This window comes from Schistocerca piceifrons, chromosome 3 (assembly GCF_021461385.2).
Source record: "Schistocerca piceifrons isolate TAMUIC-IGC-003096 chromosome 3, iqSchPice1.1, whole genome shotgun sequence".
Lineage (NCBI taxonomy): Eukaryota > Metazoa > Arthropoda > Insecta > Orthoptera > Acrididae > Schistocerca > Schistocerca piceifrons.
The window spans coordinates 66,115,782-66,138,484 of record NC_060140.1 but is presented as its reverse complement, the minus strand read 5'-3'; the positions used below and the strand labels follow the sequence as shown (position 1 = coordinate 66,138,484).

The 22,703-nt window shown below is 42.7% G+C and overlaps 1 protein-coding gene across 1 annotated transcript in view; it reads left to right on the top strand.

Moving 5' to 3' along the window:
* Positions 1–22,229, top strand: part of LOC124788390 (arylsulfatase B-like) — a 214,404-nt gene extending 192,175 nt beyond the window's left edge. The window contains exon 9 of the mRNA XM_047255655.1: positions 20,099–22,229. Coding sequence (XP_047111611.1) covers positions 20,099–20,577 — 479 coding nt within the window. The 3' untranslated portion in view covers positions 20,578–22,229. The remainder of the gene's footprint in view (positions 1–20,098) is intronic.
* Positions 22,230–22,703: the final 474 nt, after the last annotated feature.

Sequence of the window (22,703 nt, the reverse complement as noted above, 5' to 3'; positions counted from 1 at the left end):
ATATGGACAAGCTATAAATACACAACAATACACTATAATGTTTACTACAAACTTCGTACTGTCTATTGATCTGATTAAAATCGGGCATAGGTTACCCTAGAAATAGCACTTTCGAAACACACATACAATATCAATTTTGAAAAAGGCAAAACACTAATAAATTTTGGTTTTATATTGACTTTAACTTTGCTGGTCAAATCAGTTCAGTACACTTCAGAATTTAAATGAATAGGAAAGAAAATGGGGGGGGGGGGGACCCTGAAACTGTTATGATCACTGTATTGAAGCTATTAACTATTGAAAGCATTAAGCACTCAAGATTTGCAATATATGAATTACTACTCTTTTTATCATATTTCCTGCTCATTTAACTACCATTATTTTTGTCTCAAATTAATTAAACTTCATTAGTAAACCAATTTCAACATTATCTTCCAACTTTGTCAGACCTATATTATTTGTCTATTATTTCATTAACAACAAAGTTCTTTAAACATCATTCTAACATAGCTAGGTCTGCAGGTAATTATTATTAACATAAATTTTAATTCTTCATCTCGGGACACTCGGATTGCACAACATGTGGAAAGGACCCTGTCTAGGATAGTGATGAGGATAATTAAATGATAGGACAGTTCTGGTAAAAGTTAAGTTGTTATTGAACAGTCAGGAACAAAAGCAACACTGGTCCACATGAATACAGTACTAAAAGTTTGAATCTGATCGTATCGAAGGGGCGGTTGGCGGGCGGCGAGATGACGAGGCCCAGAGCACACATACAAGCACAGCTATGGCTCTTGATGTATCGGCACTTTACTTCTTCACAGCGTCGCAATATTTTTCCATTTAGTGCAAATGGAATACTGCCATGCTGTATAGGCGTCGGAAACGGCACATCCGAGGCTCAACGAAATCACGTTTTCCAGGAGAGCCTCCTCGATCCAGAACGTGTTACTCAGACCGATGCCCAACTCCGACTACTACTGCTGAGCCCGTTATGCCGTGCCGCGCCCGCGTGCATTTTCCCGCGCTCGCCTGCCATCCACCTTTTACCGCTCCCCTACTGACAGGGTATTCACCAAAGGTTTTGCATTCTACATATCTTAATACATTGCCTACGTATGGACCAGGCGCACAATTACAACTTTAACATCTTCCAACAGTTTCAACATTTCTTACATTTCCATTTTGTTATAAGATTGCTTGCAATTTGACATAAACATTAATATTAACATCGAAAATTGTTTACAGTTTCTTTAACATAATGACATGAAAAGAAAAAAGAAATGAAATCAGAACATCGCTTCCACTAATTTATCGAAAATCAGAAGAAAAAATTATTATATGTACAGTTGTTGTTGTTACGCATTGACCTGTTGAAAAATGCCAACACGATACTGTCATCTGAGGGCGAGTACATAGAGCGTAGTGTGTTTGAGAAATATCAGAGTGCAGTCAGACTTGCCTCAATTACTAAGAGCCATCACCTGAAGTATTCCCAATGGCATTATCATTGCTTGTCTCTCAAAAACATTGGAAGAATGGGACCTTCCCGTCATACTCGATGACAACGATCATCCAGGGTGGTGCGAAACGTGGTGGATTACTGAACACAGTGCGACGTCACTAATCACCAGTCAGTGCTTCTCGATCACGGCATCAGTCCTAACTCAGTACGTAGTGGTACGGTGTCAAAGGCAGCCTATGAATGCAGCGGTAGCTCCCTAGTCCGGTAGCTGCTGGTCATGGAATACTGTAGGGAGGTTGTTACTAGTTCTCGAGTTGTAGGTGTAGATGTAAAGCTGTTAAAATGTGTGTGGTACACAATACACCTGTCCTCCGTTGTATTCGTAGACGTGGTAGACAGCAAGTTCGACGAGGAGTGGGTCTCGCTTCACGATCCTAAGCAGCCCATCACTGAGCCAGTCGCATCCCAATGCCAAACAAATTGGGACCTTGCTAGATTTGGCCTGCCAGCCAAATATAGATCCACAATGACGCCCCTTCCGGAACATTCCCAGGCGCTGATAACGCTCTCTGAGACAAGTAGTTGGAATCTCCATTTTCCATTTTCACTCAACGTCCGGTGCAATTCACGCCCAATTTATACCCTACCTGGCCTGGTAACAGCATTAAACCCGACAAACACTGGCCATTCTACAAGTCACACAAAAATGCAGCTCCAATCATTTATATACGCGCCGACCGTATCAGGGTGGTCCATTGATCGTGACCGGGCCAAATATCTCACGAAATAAGCGTCAAACGAAAAAACTACAAAGAACGAAACTTGTCTAGCTTGAAGGGGGGAAACAGATGGCATTATGGTTGGCCCGCTAGATGGCGCCGCCATAGGTTCAAAAATGGTTGAAATGGCTCTGAGCACTATGAGACTCAACTGCTGAGGTCATTAGTCCCCTAGAACTGAGAACTAGTTAAAGCTAACTAACCTAAGGACATCACAAACATCCATGCCCGAGGCAGGATTCGAACCTGCGACCGTAGCGGTCTTGCGGTTCCAGACTGCAGCGCCTTTAACCGCACGGCCACTTCGGCCGGCGCTGCCATAGGTCAAACGGATATCAACTACGTTTCTTTAAATAGGAACCCCCATTTTATATTACATATTCGTGTAGTACGTAAGGAAATATGAATGTCTTAGTTGGACCACTTTTTTCGCTTTGTGATAGATGGCGCTGTAATAGTCACAAAGATATGGCTCACAATTTTGAACGAACAGTTGATAACAGGTACATTTTTTAAATTAAAATACAGAACGTAGGTACGTTTTAACATTTTATGTCGGTTGTTCCAATGTGATACATGTACCTTTGAGAACTTATCATTTCTGAGAACGCATGCTGTTACAGCGTGGTAACCTGTAAATACCACATTAATGCAATAAATGCTCAAAATGATGTCCGTGAACCTCAATGCATTTGGCAATACGTGTAACGACATTCCTCTCAACAGCGAGTAGTTCGCCTTCCGTAATGTTCGCACAAGCATTCACAATGCGCTGACGCTTGTAGTCAGGCGTTGTCGGTGAATCACGATAGCAAATATCCTTCAACTTTCCCCACAGACAGAAATCTGTGGACGTCAGATCGGGTGAACGTGCAGGCCACGGTATGGTGCTTCGACGACCAATCCACCTGTCATGAAATATGCTATTCAATACCGCTTCAACCGCACGCGAGCTATGTGCCGGACATCCATCATGTTGGAAGTACATCTCCATTCTGTCATGCAGTGAAACATCTTGTAGTAACACTGGTAGAACATTACGTTGGAAATCAGCATACAATGCACCATTTACATTGCCATTGGTAAAATGGGGGCCAATTATCCTTCCTCCCATAATGCCGCACCATACATTAGCCCGCCAAGATCACTGATGTTCCACTTGTCGCAGCCATCGTGGATTTTCCGTTGCCCAATAGTGCATATTATGCCGATTTACGTTACCGCTGTTCCTGAATGACGCTTCGTCGCTAAATAGAACGCGTGCAAAAATCTGTCATCGTCCGGTAATTTCTCTTGTGCCCAGTGGCAGAGCTGTACACGATGTTCAAAGTCTTCGCCATGCAATTCCTGGTGCATAGAAATATGGTACGGGTGCAATCGATGTTGATGTAGCATTCTCAGCACCGACGTTTTTGAGATTCCCAATTCTCACGCAGTTTGTCTGCTACTGATGTGCGGATTAGCCGCTACTGCAGCTAAAACACCTACTTGCGCATCACCATTTGTTGCAGGTCGTGGCTGACGTTTCACATGTGGCTGAACACTTCCTGTTTCCTTAAATAACGTAACTATCCGGCGAACCGTCCGGACACTTGGATGATGTCGTCCAGGATACCGTGCAGCGCACATAGCACGCACCCGTTGGGCATTTTGATCACAATAGCCATACATCAACACGATATCGACCTTTTCCGCAATTGGTTCAAAAATGGTTCAAATGGCTCTGAGCACTATGGGACTTAACTTCTGTTGTCATCAGTCCCCTAGAACTTAGAACTACTTAAACCTAACTAACCTAAGGACAACACACACATCCATGCCCGAGGCAGGATTCGAACCTGCGACCGTAGCAGTCGCGCGGTTTCGGACTGAGCGCCTTAACCGCGAGACCACCGCGGCCGGCCCGCAATTGGTAAACGGTCTATTTTGACACGGGTAATGTATCACGAAGCAAATACCGTGCGCACTGGCGGAATGTTACGTGGTACCACGTACTTATAAGTTAGTGACTATTACAGCCGCATCTGTTACAAGCGAAAAAAGTGGTCCAAGGAAAACATTCATTTTTCTTACTTACTACACGAATATGTAATAAAAAATCGGGGTTCCTATAAAAAAAAAAAACGCTGTTGACATCCGTTTGACTTATGGCAGCACCATCTAGCGGGCCAACCATAGCGCCATCTGGTTTCCCCCTTCAAGCTAGATGAGTTTCGTTCTTCGTAGTTTTCCGTTTGATGATTATTTCGTGAGATATTTGGCCCGGTCACTATCAATGGACCACCCTGCATATATGACCTCCTACCACGTTTTCTAGGAGCTTCACTTTTCTTGTCAGGCAGTGTATTTCATGCTCCTTAAGTTATGCAATCCAAGTGGCATAATTTGACCATTTTGTGGATGATGTAGGCTAGGTTACCCATCTTAAGTTGCTCGAAATATTGCCCGCCCCAGTTTCACTTTGCCAACACTGCACAGACTACATAAAGAAAACCTATTGACGGCTCACACACGGTAACGGTATGTAGTTTCTGAGATGTTAGAGTTTGCAACTGTGGATTCCAATAATTTGTCACGATATTATCAGGATTGCTGACGCGTGTTTTGTCAGGTTCCCATCATTTTACTGGCGGTGGTTGGTTCATATTTCCGAATGTAACAGAAATTGTAACGCAGTGCTGATCGAGTGAGTATATATAATAGACATGTACAAAAAGAAATGCTCTTTTTGCACCTGCTTCACAAAAATCGAGAGGTCTGTAGTAAGGCATGACCAAGAAGTAGCTGTAATATGACTTTATTGACTCTATGACTAGTTTCTAGAGCCTCACAATTTTCTGAATGAGGTAATCACCCCACGGTGCTGACGAATAAGATAGGATTAGAACCGTTAATCAGAATATTTACCAGCGCTTGCCAAACTGTCCTCCGTGAATTCATTAGCCAAGCGTTACACGCTGCGTTATGAAGTAGCTGACTGACGGAATCGTTTTAATGTTTCAGAAACTATATTTGCGTCGTAGATTGTTAGAATACCTGCCGTCCATCCAAAAGTAGGGTTCCACAGATCTCGGAAATCGATTAAGGCGAATGCCTGAATGATTCCTCTGGGATGGGAACATTATCTCAATTATTCCCACATATTCCCAACATATGGTCACCCTCTACTCAACTAAACTTTCGTCGAACATTAGAACGAAAATCGTCCTTAATTCTGAGGAGATATTGAGTTTCGATATTCTACATAAAATACGAACCTTTGCTTCAATCACATACTGTCTTCAACTGTAATTTCTCGGACAAGATTCTCATATGCAGTTTCATGGATGCTTTTGTTTACAATCGTGGCAGTTCATTATTACTTTAGTTCATTAGCTAACTGGGGTAGTATGACATTCAGTCGTATTGCATCCCGTGTTGGAACGGAATTTTGTGGTCTCTTCTATGAACAGTTTCTTGCATAAAACTGATCACAGATATATCTAGTTTTTACAAGACCTCCTCCATTCATAATGTTTTATTAGTAGATTATGAGTAGCTGTCCACAGCCATACTGTAGCTCTGGAACCGATAAACAATCACAAAATTTCTGTTAAATCTGCAAGCAACATACAAGCGATACCCTTTAATCTAAGCGTGACTGTAACTGACATTTCGATCTATGTGATTGGTTATTCTTGCTAAGGATTCCTCGATTACCATTGACATAGCGACCACCTATCGTCTTCTAATTTCAATGAGCCACACGGCTACAATCAGTTGATGTTCACTGCCGAGCACTAAAACTGTACCACGTCAAACAGGTATGAAGTATATGACATACTTGGGTACAAAATTTATTATCAATTCAACACAAACTCATAAAATGGCTGGGAGTCAAGGTATATACAGTCTATGGGTAGGGAAGGACTTTCAGATTTTTCCTTCAGTAGTCGAATTTGTTGATTATTTGTCACTCATCGATCTGGACACATACCAAGTCTAACCAGAATGGAAGAAAGAAAAGATCGACGGAAGAGCTGTGCATTTCATCACGAAATCGTTCACTCGACGCGAGAGCGTTACGGAGATGCTCAACATACTCCAGTGCAGACGGTACAAGAGAGGCGTCGTGCGTCGCGGAGAGGTCTGCTGTTGAATATTCGAGAGCGTACATCCCAACAAGGGTCGGCTAACTTAATGCTTTCTCTCAGATATGTCTCTGGAAATGATTCCGACGAGAAAAGTGACGAACGTTGAGCTCATACACAGCTTTGACAACAGCTTATATCACGCCATTCGTGAATGGAACGCGAGAGTGGAGTCAAGATGGCGGTACCTATAATACCAGCGGAATTACGATGCAAAGTGGCGCAACACCAAGAAATAATCAGTGTAGAGTAATCAATCTTGAGGAATAAATTTGAATAGGTAACGTTTTTATTTTTTTATTTACACCTCAAGTTCCATAGGACCAAATTGAGGAGCAAATCTCGAAGGTAATGGAACATGTCAGTACATGAAATTACAACATAAAAGTAATATCAGATAAAAACAAAATGTTTATGCACCCGAAAAAACTCAATCCGTAAGTTTAAGTAAACGCAATCAACAATACAACGAGAATCAGCTTAATTTTTCGAGGAAATCCTTGACAGAACAGAAGGAGTGCCCCAGGGAGAAACTCTTCAGTTTCGATTTGAAAGTGCATGGATTACTGCTAAAATTTTGGAATTGTAGTGGTAACTTATCGAAAATGGATGCAGCAGTATACTGCACACCTTTCTGTACACTAGTTAAGGAAATTCGATCCATATGCACGTTTGATTTCTGCCGTGTATTAACTGAGTGAAAGCTGCTTATTCTTGGGAATAAGCTAATATCATTAACTAGAAATAACTGTAAGGAAAATATATATTGAGAGGCAAATGTCAAAATACCCAGACGCGTGAACAGGGGTCTACAAGAGGTTCGCGAACTTACACCACTTATTGCCCGAATCGCCCATTTCTGAACCAAAACTACCTTTAGTATGGGAAGAGTTACCCCAAAATATAATACCATGCGACATAAGCTAATGAAAATAAGCAAAGTAGACTAATTCCGTGTCGAACGACCACTCATTTCAGATATCGGTAGAATCGTACAAATGGCACCATTAAGTCTTTGAACAAGATCCTGAATGTGGGCTTACCACGGCAGTTTACTATATATCTGCACAGGTAGAAATTTGTACTTTTCAGTTTCACTAATCATGTGCCCATCCTGTGAAATTAACGTAAGGCTTTGTTGATATGTGTGTAAGAAAGTGTAAAAACTGAGTCTTACTTTAATTTAGCATTATTTTATTTTCTACAAGCCATGATTATATCATGAACTGCACTATTTGAAACCGAGTCAATGTTGCACACAACATACCTTACTACCAAGCTACTGTCATCAGGAAACAGAAAAATTTTAGAGTTACACGTAATACTAGAGGGCATATCATTTATATAAATAAGGAATGAAACTGACCCCAGCACTGATCCCTGGGGCACCCCACACCTGACTGTACCCCACTCAGACCCCATATCACAGCCATTCTCAACACTGTGAATAATGCCTTTATGCTGTCTGTTGCTAAAGAAACAGGTAAACCGATTGTAACCTACTCCTCGTATTCCGTAATGGTTCAACATCTGGAGCAATATATTGTGATCAACACAATCAAATGCCTTAGTTAAATCAAAAAATATACCTAATGTTCGAAACCTTTTGTTTAACTCATCCAGTACCTCATAGAGAAAAGAGAATATAGCATTTTCAGTTGTTAAACGATTTCCAAAGCCGATCTGCACGTTTGATAGCAAATTATGCGATATAAAATGATCAGTTATCCTTACATACACAGCCTTTTCAATAACTTTATCAAACATATGAAATCTTCTCAGGCTTCCATCCAAGAAGCTGCACCTAAAATCCGCGGATTTTCGACGCAGCTACACGAATGGTTCAATGGCTCTGAGCACTATGGGACTCAACTGCTGAGGTCATTAGTCCCCTAGAACTTAGAATTAGTTAAACCTAACTAACCTAAGGACATCACAAACATCCATGCCCGAGGCAGGATTCGAACCTGCGACCGTAGCGGTCTTGCGGTTCCAGACTGCAGCGCCTTTAACCGCACGGCCACTTCGGCCGGCCTACACGAATGGAAGCCCGAGAAGATTTCATCAGCAGTATACACCGGAAAGCTCGCATTCACATAAGAAAACTTTAGCAAACACTGATCGCATAGATATAGGACTAAAATGTCTAGATTACCCCTTTCTCCCTTTTTATAAATCGGCTTTACTACTGAGTAATTTAATCATATAGGAAACTGATGATTCCTAGAGGAAAAATTACAAACATGGCTAAAAACAAGGGCCAACATGTGCAGCACAGTACTTTAATATTCTGCTAGGCACTCCATCATATCTATGTGCGTCCTTAGTCTTCGGTGTTTTAATTATTGATCCTTGTCTGTATGACAGACATCAATCTCAGAAAGACATTTACGAAGAGAGCTATATGATTACCTGCAGAAAATAAATTTTTATTTAATTCAACAGCAATGCTCAGAAAATGATTATTAAGTACTATACATGTATCTGATTTATCAGTAAAAGAAATATTTTCACTACGAACTAACTTTATATCGTCGAATTTTTGCTGCTGACCGGACATTTCATTCACAACTGACCACATAGGTTTCATTTTCTCCTGTGAATTAGCTATTCTATTTGCATACCACATACTCTTTGCCTTCCAGATAACATTACTAAGCACCTTACAATACTGTTTGTAATGGGCTAATGTAGCTTGATAGTGACTACTTCTAATATTTTGATATAATTTCCGCTTTGTTCAACATGATATCCTTATCCTACTAGTCAGCCACCCAGGCTGCCTTTTACCGCTAGTACCCCGTTTAGAACGTTATAACGGAAGGCAACTCCGAAAGAGCACGAGAATGTGTTAAGGAAGGCATTATATTTGTCAACTATGTCATCGGCACTATAAACATCCTGCCACTCTTATTCCTTGACGAGTTTTAAAAAACTCTCTATTGCCATTGGATTAACTTTCCTACATAGTTTGTAATTATATGTGACATTTGTTTGAGTACAAAAGACTTTTGCTGTTAAATTTTTGGCAGTATGGTCTGAAAGGCCATGCACCCTTTTACTAATAGAATGACCATCTAGTAATGACGAATGAATAAAAATATTTCCTATGGCTGTGGTAGTGTTCCCCCTCACCCAAGTTGGAAAAATCACAGTCTGCATCAGATCGTATGAATTTAGGAGCTCTACCAACATCCTTTTTCTTGCACCATCATATACAAAATTTATATTGAAGTAACCACATGTAACTAATTTCTGGCACTTCCTATAAACTGAATCAGTAAAACCCTCTCTAGCCTGAGCAGAAATTCTCTGAAGTCAGAGTCAGGGGTAATACAAAGAACAATAATCAGAAGTTTGGTTTCACTAAATTTAACTGGCCCTGCATAACAATCAACTATCTGTGCAGCGCAGTGCCGTAATATGTATATGGACTCAAATGAAATATATGATTTTTACGTACATGGTCACTTCCCCACACCACAAGGAACTCCTTGAAAAACAGCCAGCTAATCTGCATCCTGGTAAAGTAAGCCTCTGAATTGTCAAATTTCATAAGTGGTGCTCCTATATACCTATAATTTCAGAGTCTATATCCAGAAGCAGTTCACTAACTTTATCTCTAATACCTCTTATATTTTGATGAAATATGCTAATTCCTTCTCTACTTGGAAACATTACATCCTCAGAAGGTGTGCCCTTAGTTAGAGGGACTTCCTGTAAGCAGGTATACCTATCAGCTGACTTCAATCAAGAAAGAGTGCAGCTCTAACACCAACTACTACAGGAATTTTTCCATGAGTGACACCACCACCACCACCCACTACACTGTCACCTATAAGCTTACCCAGTCACCTCTTCCCATTCCTACTGAGGTGCAGGTCATGCCTTGTGAAACCTGATCTACTAATAGACTCAACTGGCAGAGTGAAATGTGAACCATGCTCTCTGACATCCGTGTCTTTTCCAGCTCTATGTTAAATTGTCTAACAGCCACATTAAGATGAGGCCGATGATTACGCTGAAACAGTTGCACGAAATGCACATTAGTACCATTAGTTTGAGTAGCTATCTTTTCTGAGTCACCACCTGCATCACATTCCTCGTCCCAACCAAGACTGTTCTCTGCTCAACCCACTATGACTACCTGCTCCTCCTTCGTAAAATTCATACAGAATTGCCCTATGCTGTCAGTCATCTGAGCGAACCCTGCACTAGGCTTGACAATACTGGTGACCTGGTAGTCACTCCCCAACAATTCCTTCAACTGCTGGCCCACGCCTCTACCATGCGAACTACCTAGCAGCAGAACCTTCTTCTTCCTGTTAGACTTTGCAACTGACTTAAGCCTCCTAACTGCTGGAGTCTGCTACATGTTCCCCACACCTACATCTGCAACAGGCTCCTCTCCACTCAACTCTGACAGTTGGTAAATCTATTGCATATACACGAAGTGTAACTGTCTGATACCTCCTCCTCCTAGGTGCGTTCTTGCCAACTGCCAATTCCCATTCCCCATCCCCCTTCATCCTCCTTAACCTATCTAGCTCCTGCTTTGATTGTTGTAACTCCCTCTGAAGGGCACAGATCTTATTCTCCTGCTCCTGTATCAACTTATTTCTACTACAGATTATGCATTCCCAGGAGAGGATCTCTCTTGAATGCCCACTAGTTTCCCCACTGCATTCCTCCCCCATGAAAATACTTTGAACAAATCCCACACGATAACCCACTTCTCACAAACTACGACGGAGCCCATGCTTCTCACTCATGGTAAAATTTTACAATTACTGAAAAAACTATATGGCTACGTTACCCAAGTTCAGTTACACCAGTAGAGCTATTTTTAGAACTAACAATAACGGTCTCGAAATTCTCTCTCTCTACTAAGAAAGCAGCTACTTGTATTAATACTAGTAAACTACAACTAATACCAATACCAACGAAACTTCACAAAATTATTAGCTAAAACCAAAAATCCAAGCAGCCACTGGAACAATCAACGAAGTTAAAACATTGAACATATATAACTGATTAACTTGCAAATCATTGATTAATCTAAGCCCATGAGAAGTCATCGCAAATGCAATATGCTTGTATATTAATAACCGGTATAACCATCAGAATGTTGAATGAATGCTTACGAATATGCAACCATTGTGTTATACAGATGTCAGACGTCGGTTTTCCACTCCTGTTACACTTCATCAACACGGGAACAGCTAGTGATGGTTGTGGATGACACCGCAGTTGTCCGATGATGCCCCGTGGATGCTCGATTGGAGGCATATTTGGTAATCGAGCAGTTCAAGGCAACATGTTGACACTCTGTAGAACATGTTGGATTACAATAAATGTATGTGTGCAATAGGGAAACGCCCCCCGCAATGTTGTTCATCAGTGGCAGCACAACTGGTCGAACCATCAGAATGACGTACAAATTTTCAGATAGTGTGTGTGGGATAACCACGAGAGTGCTCCTACGGTCGTACGAAATCACACACCCGAGCGTAGCTCCATGTGCAGGTCCTGTGAGCCTAGGCTGCAGACGGCTTGGCTTGCAGGTGCTCATTTGGCTTGCTAACCAACACACTGTCATCACTGGCATGAAATCAGAATAGACGTCATCTTTCACATATAGGACACACAGCTACCAATTTTCGCTTACCTTGCATAACTCCTTAACCCCTTCTCGATGTTGCAGCTTCCTTTTTTTTTTTTTTTTTCACTGTAGGATATCGTTTTGTATCTTGGATAAGAATCAGAAACGACCACCAGCAAAAGTCACGATTTAGCATCGGAAAACTTCTGCCCTATGAAGGCAGGGATCATCGGTCAACAATATTTCCATTGCTACTGGTCGAGATTTGGGGAATGTCATGTGAATATGGAATGATTGAGTTCAGATGCACTACTCTTACTGACATGAGCGATCTCTGTAGCTTCACTAGAGCAGCGCCAGAGAGAAGTGACACACAATTCCCTTGGCTGTTGGTTAATTACGAGGGTAATCCCAAAAGAAAGGTCTCCTATTTTCTTTATAAGTACATAGACCTTTTTATTTCTACAGTGGTTTACATCAGCTTATAGATTGAACATGTAGCTTTTTTCGACGTAATCACCATTTCTGTCGATGCATTTTTGTAGACGATGTGGCAGTTTTTGTATGCCACAGCTTGCCGCCATGCTGTTCAGAAAGTTATGAACCTCTTCTTCTCACCTCGTCGTCGGAGCTGAACCACTGGGACCACAATTAACGCTGACTGGTACTGTGAGACTTTGAAAAAACTCAAACGGGCAATTCAGAACCGGAGAAGAGGAATGTTGAGCAAGAGCGTACACATCGCTCGGCAAACCGTTGCTCTCCTGCTATAGTTTCTGTAGTGTTGGCAGAAGAGCCAACACTGTTTTTCTAGAGGAGGCCGAAATGCACGCGTTTAATTACACGCTGACTGGCGTGAGGTCTGGAACAGGACAATATCTTGAGAATTGCAAGTAAAGTAAGTAGTTGATGTAATACTTAACTTTAATCCACAATTGTAGAACATCTCTCGTTACGGTACATGCTTCATAATATTAATTATCAATTGAATACGGCGCCTTGTTAGGTCGTAGCAAATGACGTAGCTGAAGGCTATGCCAACTATCGTCTCGGCAAATGAGAGCGTATCGGTCAGTGTAGCTTCGCTAGCAAAGTCGGCTGTACAACTGGGGCGAGTGCCAGTACGTCTCTCTAGACTTGCCGTGTGGTGGCGCTCGGTCTGCGATCACTGACAGTGGCGACACGCGGGTCCGACGTATACTAGCGGACCACGGCCGTTTTAAAGGCTACCACCTAGCAAGTGTGGTGTCTGGCGGTGACACCACAGTTTCAGTGGAACATAATCACCCATCCACCCTGTAGTCCTGACTTGGAGCCCAGTGACTATCACCTGACCCCTAGGTTGAAAGAACATTTGGACAGAATGCGATTCAGCTCCGACGACGAGGTGAAAGAAGGGGTTCATAACTTTCTGAACAGCATGGCGACGAGCTGGTATGACATGGGCATACAGAAACTGTCACAGCATCTACAAAAATGCGGCGACAGAAATGGTGATTATGTCGAAAAACAGCTAAATGCTCAAGCTGTAAACTGATGTAAACCATTGTAGAAATAAGCAGGCCTATGTACTTATAAAAATTAGAGGACCTTACTTTTGGGATTACCCTCGTACTTTTTAGCAGCAACAATAGATGGGGACAATGCGACGATGTCTGCAGCACAGAGCCCCGGACCGTCTACAAGTGACTATTGTGAAGATTGTCTTGGCGTGGCAGTTCCGCACGCATACTCCCAGATATTTTACAGAAGTAACTGCCACCAGTGTTCGTGCCGCTATCGTATAATCATACAATAAAGAATCCTTCTTTCTATGTATTCTCAATACATTACATTTGTCTATGTTAAGGGTCAGTTTCACTCCCGGCACCAAGTGCCTATCCACTGCAGATCTTCCTGCATTTCGCTGCAGTTTAATAAAGCTGCAACTTCTCTGTATACTACAGCATCATTCGCGAAAAGGCGCATGGAACTTCCGACACTATCTACTAGGTCATTTATATATATTGTGAAAAGCAATGGTCCCATAACACTCCCCTGTGGCACGTCAGAGGTTACTTTAACGTCTTTAGGCGTCTCTCCATTGAGAACAACATGCTGTGTTCCGTTTGCTAAACACAGGTGGTCTGATATTCCGTAGGCTCTCACTTTGTTTATCAGGCGACAGTGTGGAACTGTATCGAAAGCCTTCCGGAAGCCAAGCAAAATGGCATCTACCTGGGAGCCTGTATCTAATATTTTCTGGGTCTCTTGAACAAATAAAGCGAGTTGGGTCTCACACGATCACTGTTTCCGGAATCCATGTTGATTCGTACTGAGTAGATTCTTGGTTTCCAGAAATGCCATGATACGCGATCGAAAAACATGTTCTAAAATTCTTTAACAGATCGATGTCAGAGATACAGGCCTATAGTTTTTCGCATCTGCTCGACGACCCTTCTTGATAACTGGAACTACCTGTGCTCTTTTTCAATCATTTGGAACCTTCCGTTCCTCTAGAGACTTACGGTACACGGCTGTTAGATGGGGGGCAAGTTCTTTCGCGTACTCTGTGTAGAATCGAATTGGTATCTTATTTCGATGTCAGTCATTCTTTCGTTCGTGTTGTCAAATGTAGTCTCTCTTTGTACCGCGACTGTTAATCAACTGTTCTTCCTACGAAACTGTGCATGCAAAATGAATAAAATTTCTTTATTCGGTATACTTCCTAGTGCATTCTTCACTGCTGGCAGGGTATTTAGTGACGACTGGGACCTTACTCTATCTCAGAGAGACAGAAGTCCAAGGGTTCAGTCACAGATCAGACTTGAAATGGATTACCAAACAAAGGGAGCCGACGGCATTAGGATCACAGATTTACTTCGAACTTTGTACACCTTTAGTAGGCCGTTGAAAACAACATAGCGTGCAAGTAGTAAAGTACATTACTTTGGCAATTGCGACAAGATCACAAGAGATGTTTTACGCACCTATTTTGGGGCTTATCTATCTGTGATTAGGTGGTGCCGGATGTTGGTGTACATCGTCGGCAAGCGGTTAGCGCTGGCGCTACGGAAGACGGACGTGTGAGAGCCGACGGTTCGACTCCACTCAAACGTTATTTTTAAACTATATTTTTTCATCACTGATCATTTTATTTAATTTATATGTCACATGAGAAGTAATTTAATTAAAAAACGACATATATTTGCATGAACTTTTAGTCAACTTTGTACTATTTGATTACCTATTAATTGTAACTAAACTTAATTATTAGAAGAAATGTATTTACAACTATGGGCAAGTAAGCGAAGAAACGCATAGAGCTGAAAATGTATGCCTCACATGATTTTCGATACCCATTATATACGCAATGTGGTAAGGTACCTGGAACTACTTTGTACTTCCACGCTTCGAGCGAAATGACTCCCTGTAGCGGGATTCGAACCATCGCCTCGTCCACGACCCTCTTGCTAACCACTTCTTTTTCAGGAAATAGAATTATCAGCTTTGAGTCGGTGGAGACAGTGTGTGCAGGGGTCGAAACCTGAGGCATGTCCACGATGATTCCCCTTCTCGGATCAGAACCGCTCCTCTCCAGCTTTTATTCGTTTTTGGTTGTTTTCCTTATTTTTTAATTTTTTAAAATTACATCTACATCTACATGATTACTCTGCAATTCACATTTAAGTGCTTGGCAGAGGGTTCATCAAACCACAATCATACTATTTCTCTACCATTCCACTCCCGAACAGCGCGCGGGAAAAACGAACACCTAAACCTTTTTGTTCGAGCTCTGATTTCTATTATTTTATTTTGTTCATCATTCCTACCTATGTAGGTTGGGCTCAACAAAATATTTTCGCATTCGGAAGAGAAAGTTGGTGAATGAAATTTCGTAAATAGATCTCGCCGCGACGAAAAACGTCTTTGCTTTAATGACTTCCATCCCAACTCGCGTATCATATCTGCCACACTCTCTCTCCTATTACGTCATAATATAAAACGAGCTGCCCTTTTTTCCACCCCTTCGATGTCCTCCGTCAATCCCACCGGGTAAGGATCCCACACCGCACAGCAATATTCTAACAGAGGACGAACGAGTGTGGTGTAAGCTGTCTCTTTACTGTACTTATTGCATCTTCTAGGTGTGCTGCCAATGAAACGCAACCTTTGGCTCGCCTTCCCCACAATGTTATCTATGTGGTCTTTCCAACTGAAGTTGTTCGTAATTTTAACAACTAGGTACTTAGCTGAATTGACAGCCTTGAGAATTGTACTATTTATCGCGTAATCGAATTCCAACGGATTTCTTTTGGAACTCATGTGGATCACCTCACACTTTTCGTTATTCAGCGTCAACTGCCACCTGCCACACCATACAGCAATCTTTTCTAAATCGCTTTGCAACTGGCACTGGTCTTCAGTTGACCTTAATAGACGGTAAATTACAGCATCATCTGCGAACAACCTAAGAGAACTGCTCAGATTGTCAACCAGGTCATTTATATAGATCAGGAACAGCAGAGGTCCCAGGACTCTTCCCTGGGGAACACCTGATATAAATTCAATTTTACTCGATGATTTGCGTCTATTACTACGAACTGCGACCTTCCTGACAGGAAATCACGAATCCAGTCGCACAACTGAGACGATACCCCATATGCCCGCAGCTTGATTAGAAGTCGCTTGTGAGGAACGCTTTCCGGAAATCTAGAAATACAGAATCAACTTGAGATCCCCTGCCGATAGCGGCCATTACTTCGTGCGAATTAAGAGCTAGCTGCGTTGCACAAGAACGATGTTTTCTGAAACCATGCTGATTACGTATCAATAGATCGTTCCCTTCGAGGTGATTCATAATGTTTGAGTACAACATATGCTCCAAAACCCTACTGCAAACCGACGTCAATAATATAGGTGTGTAGTTCAATGGACTACTCCTACTACCCTTCTTAAACACTGGTGTGACCTGCGCAATTTTCCAATCTGTAGGTACAGATCTATCGGTGCGCGAGCGGTTGTATAGGACTGTTAAGTAGGGAGCTATTGTATCAGCGTAATCCGAAAGGAACCTAATCGGTATACAATCTGGACCTGAAGACTTGCCCGTATCAAGCGATTTGAGTTGCTTCGCAACCCCTAAGGTGTCTACTAAGAAACTCATGCTAGCAGCTGTTCGTGTTTCAAATTCTGGAATATTCCATTCGCCTTCCCTGGTGAAGGAATTTCGGAAAACTGCGTTCAATAATTCCGCTTTAGTGGCACAGTCGTCGGTAACAGTACCATCGGCACTGCGCAGCGAAGGTATTGACTGCGTCTTGCCGCTTGTGTACTTTACATACGACCAAAATTTCTTCGGATTTTCTACCAAATTTCGAGACAATGTTTCGTTGTGGAACCTATTAAAATCATCTCGCATTGAAGTCCGTGCCAAATTTCGCGCGTCTGTAAATTTTAGCCAATCTTCGGGATTTCGCGTTCTTATGAACTTCGCATGCTTTTAAATTAAAGGAAAGAAACATATGTATTTCTTCACATATGTATTTCCTCACCCGGGTAACCAACGTGAGATATTACACGCTAACGAGGTGTGCAAAACTCTATATTAACAAGGTGTGGAGAAAAAAATAAAAACAATAATACTGAAAGTAATCTAAAAGGAGAGTGGCCATAGACAGAGGGGGATGGAAGGGTGGGGATATGGTAAGACTTGCAGGCGTGCCCTGCTCGGCAGATGGGGCGTGGAGTCAGAGTGGGCGGCGGTCAACATATGAGGCTTGGCCACGACTTCTCCAGCAGCGCTACGGGGAAGAAGCACCCGAGTGCAAGGCAGATGTCAAGGAGGGGACAGTAGAGTTGGGCGAATGACAAGCGTGCTCTGGTGCAGTGCATAAGAGGTGGTGGGTGTCCATGCGCCCCCTCCACTTGACCACCGTGACGTCTTACAGCCGCCATCTTGGTACAGATACATGACTTACGTAATAGGAACGTAAAACGTCTCTTGCGATTTACTCGGAACTGCCAGATTAGAGTACTTTACTACTTGCCCATTATACAGGGCGGTCCATTGACAGTGAACGGGCAAATATCTCACGAAATAAGCATCAAACGATAAAACTACAAAGTACGAAACTTGTCTAGCCTGAAGAAGGATACCAGATGGCGCTACAGTTCGCCCGCTAGATGGCGCTGCCATAGGTTAAACATATATCAACTGCGTGTTTTAAAAAGGAACCCCAGTTTTATTGCATATTCGTGTAGTACGTAGAGAAATATGAATGTTTTAGTTGGATCACTTTTTTCGCTTTGTGATAGATGGCGCTGTAATACTCACAAACAACATTCTGCCAGTGCGGACGATATTTGCTTCATGATACATTACCTGTGTTAAAATGGTCCGTTTACCAATTGCGGAAAAGGTCGACATCGTGTTGATGTATGGCTATTGTGATCAAAATGCCCAACGGGCGTGTGCTATGTATGCTGCTCGGTATCCTGGACGACATCATCCTAGTGTCCTGACCGTTCGCCGGATAGTTACGGTATTTAAGGAAACAGGAACTGTTCAGCCACATGTGAAACGTCAGCCACGACCTGCGACAAATGATGATGCCCAAGTGGGTGTTTTAACTGCTGTCGCGGCTAATCCGCACGTCAGTAGCAGACAAACTGCGCGAGAATCGGGAAAAAAACGTCGGTGTTGAGAATGCTACAGCATCGATTGCATCCGTACCGTATTTCTATGCACCAAGTATTGCATGGCAACGACTTTGAACGTCGTGTACAGTTCTGCCACTGAGCACAGGAGAAATTACGGGACTACGACAGATTTTTCGCACGCGTTCTATTTAGCGATGAAGCGTCATTCAGGAACAGCGGTAACGTATTCCAGCATAATATGCACTATTCGGCAACGGAAAATCCACGATGGCTGCAACAAGTCGAACTTCAGCGACCTTGGTGGGTTAATTTATGGTGCGGCATTATGGGAGGAAGGATAATTGGCCCCTATTTTATCGATGGCAATCTAAATGGTACAATGTATGCTGATTTCCTACATAACGTTCTACCGATGTTACTACAAGATGTTTCACTGCATGACAGAATGACGTTGTACTTCGAACATGATGGATGTCTAGCACATAGCTCGCGTGCGGTTGACGCAGAATTGAATAGCATATTTCATAACAGGTGGATTGGTTGTCGAAGCACCATACCATGGGCCGCACGTTCACCGGATCTGACGCCCCCGGATTTCTTTCTGTGGGGAAAGTTAAAGGATATTTGGTGTCGTGATCCACCGACAACGCCTGACAACATGTGCAAACATTACGGAACGCGAACTACTCGCTGTTGAGAGGAATGTCGCTACACGTATTGCCAAATGCATTGAGGTTGACGGACATAATTTTGAGCATTTATTGCATTAATGTGGTATTTACTGGTCATCACGCTGTAGCAGCATGAGTTCTCAGAAATGATAAGTTCACAAAGGTACATGTGTCACATTTGAACAACCGAAATAAAATGTTCAAACGTACCTACGTTCTGTAGTTTAGTTTAAAAAAACGTACCTGTTACCAGCTGTTCGTCTAAAATTGTGAGCCATATGTTTGTGACTATTACAGCGCCATCTATCACGAAGCGAAAACAGTGGTCCGACTAAAACATTCGTGTTTCTTTACGTACTACACGAATATGTAATAAAAAATGGGGATTCCTATTTTTAAAAAACGCAGTTGATAACCGTTTGACCTAAGGCAGCGCCATCTAGCGGGCCAACCATAGCGCCATCTGGTTTCCAACTTCAAGCTAGACAAATTTCGTTCTTTGTAATTTTTTCATTTGACGCTTATTTCGTGAGAGTTTTGGCTTGGTCACGAGCAGTGGACCACCAGGTATTGTTGTAATGGCCTATTAAAGGTGTACGAAGTTTGAAGTGAATATGTGATCCCAACGTCGTGACCTCCTCTTCTAAGATCTATCTGTGCCTGTCTGTGTGCGTTTGTTTATTTGTGTGTGTGTGCGTGCGTGCAGGTTCTCGTGTCTGAGCAACACAGGGGAGAGATTGGGGGGAGGGAGGGGTGCAGTTGGGAGATAGACAGTAAAGTAACCACAAAGTAATGATGACCTGCAGGAACGCTGCAGAACGGCTCACTGGACGGCTTCTTCGGCGCCTCTGGGAGGGAGGACGCAGCCCGCACGCCGCCTTACGACCCGGAGGCCGTAGCCTCGAGCCCCTGCGGGCGCGCAGTGTCGCTAGCCGTGGGCACCGCGACGCCTGTAGACGCCATGCTGCGGCTGCGCCGCGACGCCACGGTCAGTTGCGCCTCCAACTCGTCGACGCCGCGGTGCGTGCCCAGGTCCAGCTACGACGCGTGTCTCTTCAATCTGAGGGAGGACCCCTGCGAGCAGGAGGGCGTGGTGGCTGGTAGCCAGCCGCTCCTGAAAGACTTCCTGCTGGAGCGCCTCGTCGCCCTGCGGACGCCCTGGGTGCGGCAGGCAGACCTGTTGCTACAGAACTCACTTGCCGATCCTGCCCACTTCAACAACACCTGGTCGCCCTGGACAGACTGCCTATGGGACTACACCGATTCTTTCTGCAACCACGTCTGAGCGTCCCCAACAATGCGCCTTCTGTGACACTGCTTCTGTTACTGAACAAGCTCGTTCTGCAACCATGTCTGAACGTCTTCCATTTGATCTGTACCGGGCTCTCTTTGGCGGACTACTGGAGGGGTACCTGGACTACCTGAGCGTCTACGATTTCAACAGTAACTCGCCAACCCTCGGCGGACTTCTTTTGAAGGACTAGCTAGATTCCTCTTGGAATCATATCTGAGTGTTTCCAGTTTCAGTCATACATACCTCCTTTGGTGAACTGTTAGAGGGACTACATGCACTCCTTCTGGATGCACTTCTACACCTTCAGCAGCTCGTAATCCACCTTGAGCGACTGCTTGAGATATTACCTCTACTCTTTCAATTACATCTTAATCCCTTCACCTTCAACACCAACCGGCCCTATTTATTGGCTGCTTGAGGAATTACCTGAACACCTTATGCAATCACGTCTGAATGTCTTAAGCTTCAATAAATGCTGCCCCATCCATCGCCTCCTTTTAGTGGACTATTTGGGGGACTACCTGGAGTTCTTCTACAACACTATCTGAACTTATCGATTTTCAACGAAATCTACCCATCACCTCCCATTGACAAGCTACTTGAAGGATAACATGACACCTTCCACAACCATGCTTTAGCGCCTCCAGCTTAATACCTGCACTCTTTCATGAAATGATTGATGGACTACTTGAGCTCCTTCTGCAGTCACATTTGCGTGCCTATAATATCACCATCTCAACTCCTTCTGCAATCATGTCTCCAGCATACAGCGCTCCAGATTTTTTGGCTATGCATACGTGGTACCCAATCAGACAGAGGATAACCTTAGTCCTTCATGTTCTCAGTTTATAAATATATCTCCATAATATCTTATCAATTTCCCTCCATTTTTCCATGCATCAGTAGTTAATTTTTAGGCTCATTCTCATGAAAAATCAGGGTACTTTGTACTTAAACTATTTGAATATCATTTATTGTGGGACTAAATCCTCTGTACTCTTCTTCATTTGAAACTGATTTTATGCAATGAAATGAAATAAATGAATTGATCTGGATGAAGGAAGTGAAGAAACAACGACGTGAAATGATATCAGTGCAGATCGTTCACATAAGTTGAACTTATGTTTAATGAGTATGTATTTACAAGTAAAAATTGTTACCACACTGGGATTCGAAACCTGGATTGAAAAGTAACGTAGGACCATGACTCGATTCATATCCTAATCTTCGTAAGCGTTCATTTTAAAAAAGTAAGCTGCCTGAGCAGGCTTCACGTTCGAGGCCAACTTTCATTGGCACTGATTTTCCCATCCGCGATTTTCCAACTCTGATACTATAGATTCTCCTATGGAGCTCTCTTCCTTCTCCATTCCCAAAATATTGCAATTTCCATGAACCCAGTGACGGAATCTTTAGTACTAGTATTCTGAAATTAAACACAGAATCGTTACTGATCCTGGAAGTTTGGTTGAGCCCTTGGGGCGGACTCAGTGTGGTACATTCTTTTATGTGTTTATCTATTTCTTGTTTGTCTGTTGTCGATGTGTTATGCTCGCGGTAAAAGGTCGTAACAACGTGATAAAATTGTCTCTGATAGTGTTGTTAGAAGAATTACTGTTTGTTGCGCGTATGAAGAGTCTTGGGAGAGACGGCTGGATATTTTTAGCAACTATTCATACATGAGTTTGCAGGTTCGAGTGCTGTTGTCCACGTTTCTTCCCGTACACGTCGCACTCAATCTGAAACAATTCTGCTATTTCAATACTTCCAAAAATACTAATAAAGGTCGTGACGCTCACATTTGTTCTAATGAAATAATAACGGTTTATTGTGTCTCTTGTACAATTCTCCACATAACATCAAAAGAAGTGAACAGAAAACTCTACTTACCCTTAGTTACGAGTAAAACCACAGAGAGAGTAATATTCCGAGTCAACGATATAATTATCATAGAGTCTCTCAGATAACGTCTTTGCCTCTTAGCTTTCTCACAGTCGATTCGGTACATTACGTATTTATTATACTACATCAGGTAGCGTAGTGGTTAACGCAAATGCTGTTGAAATACACGAAATTTGGATCCGTGCTCCAGTGTAGCATTAAATCTCATTTATCAC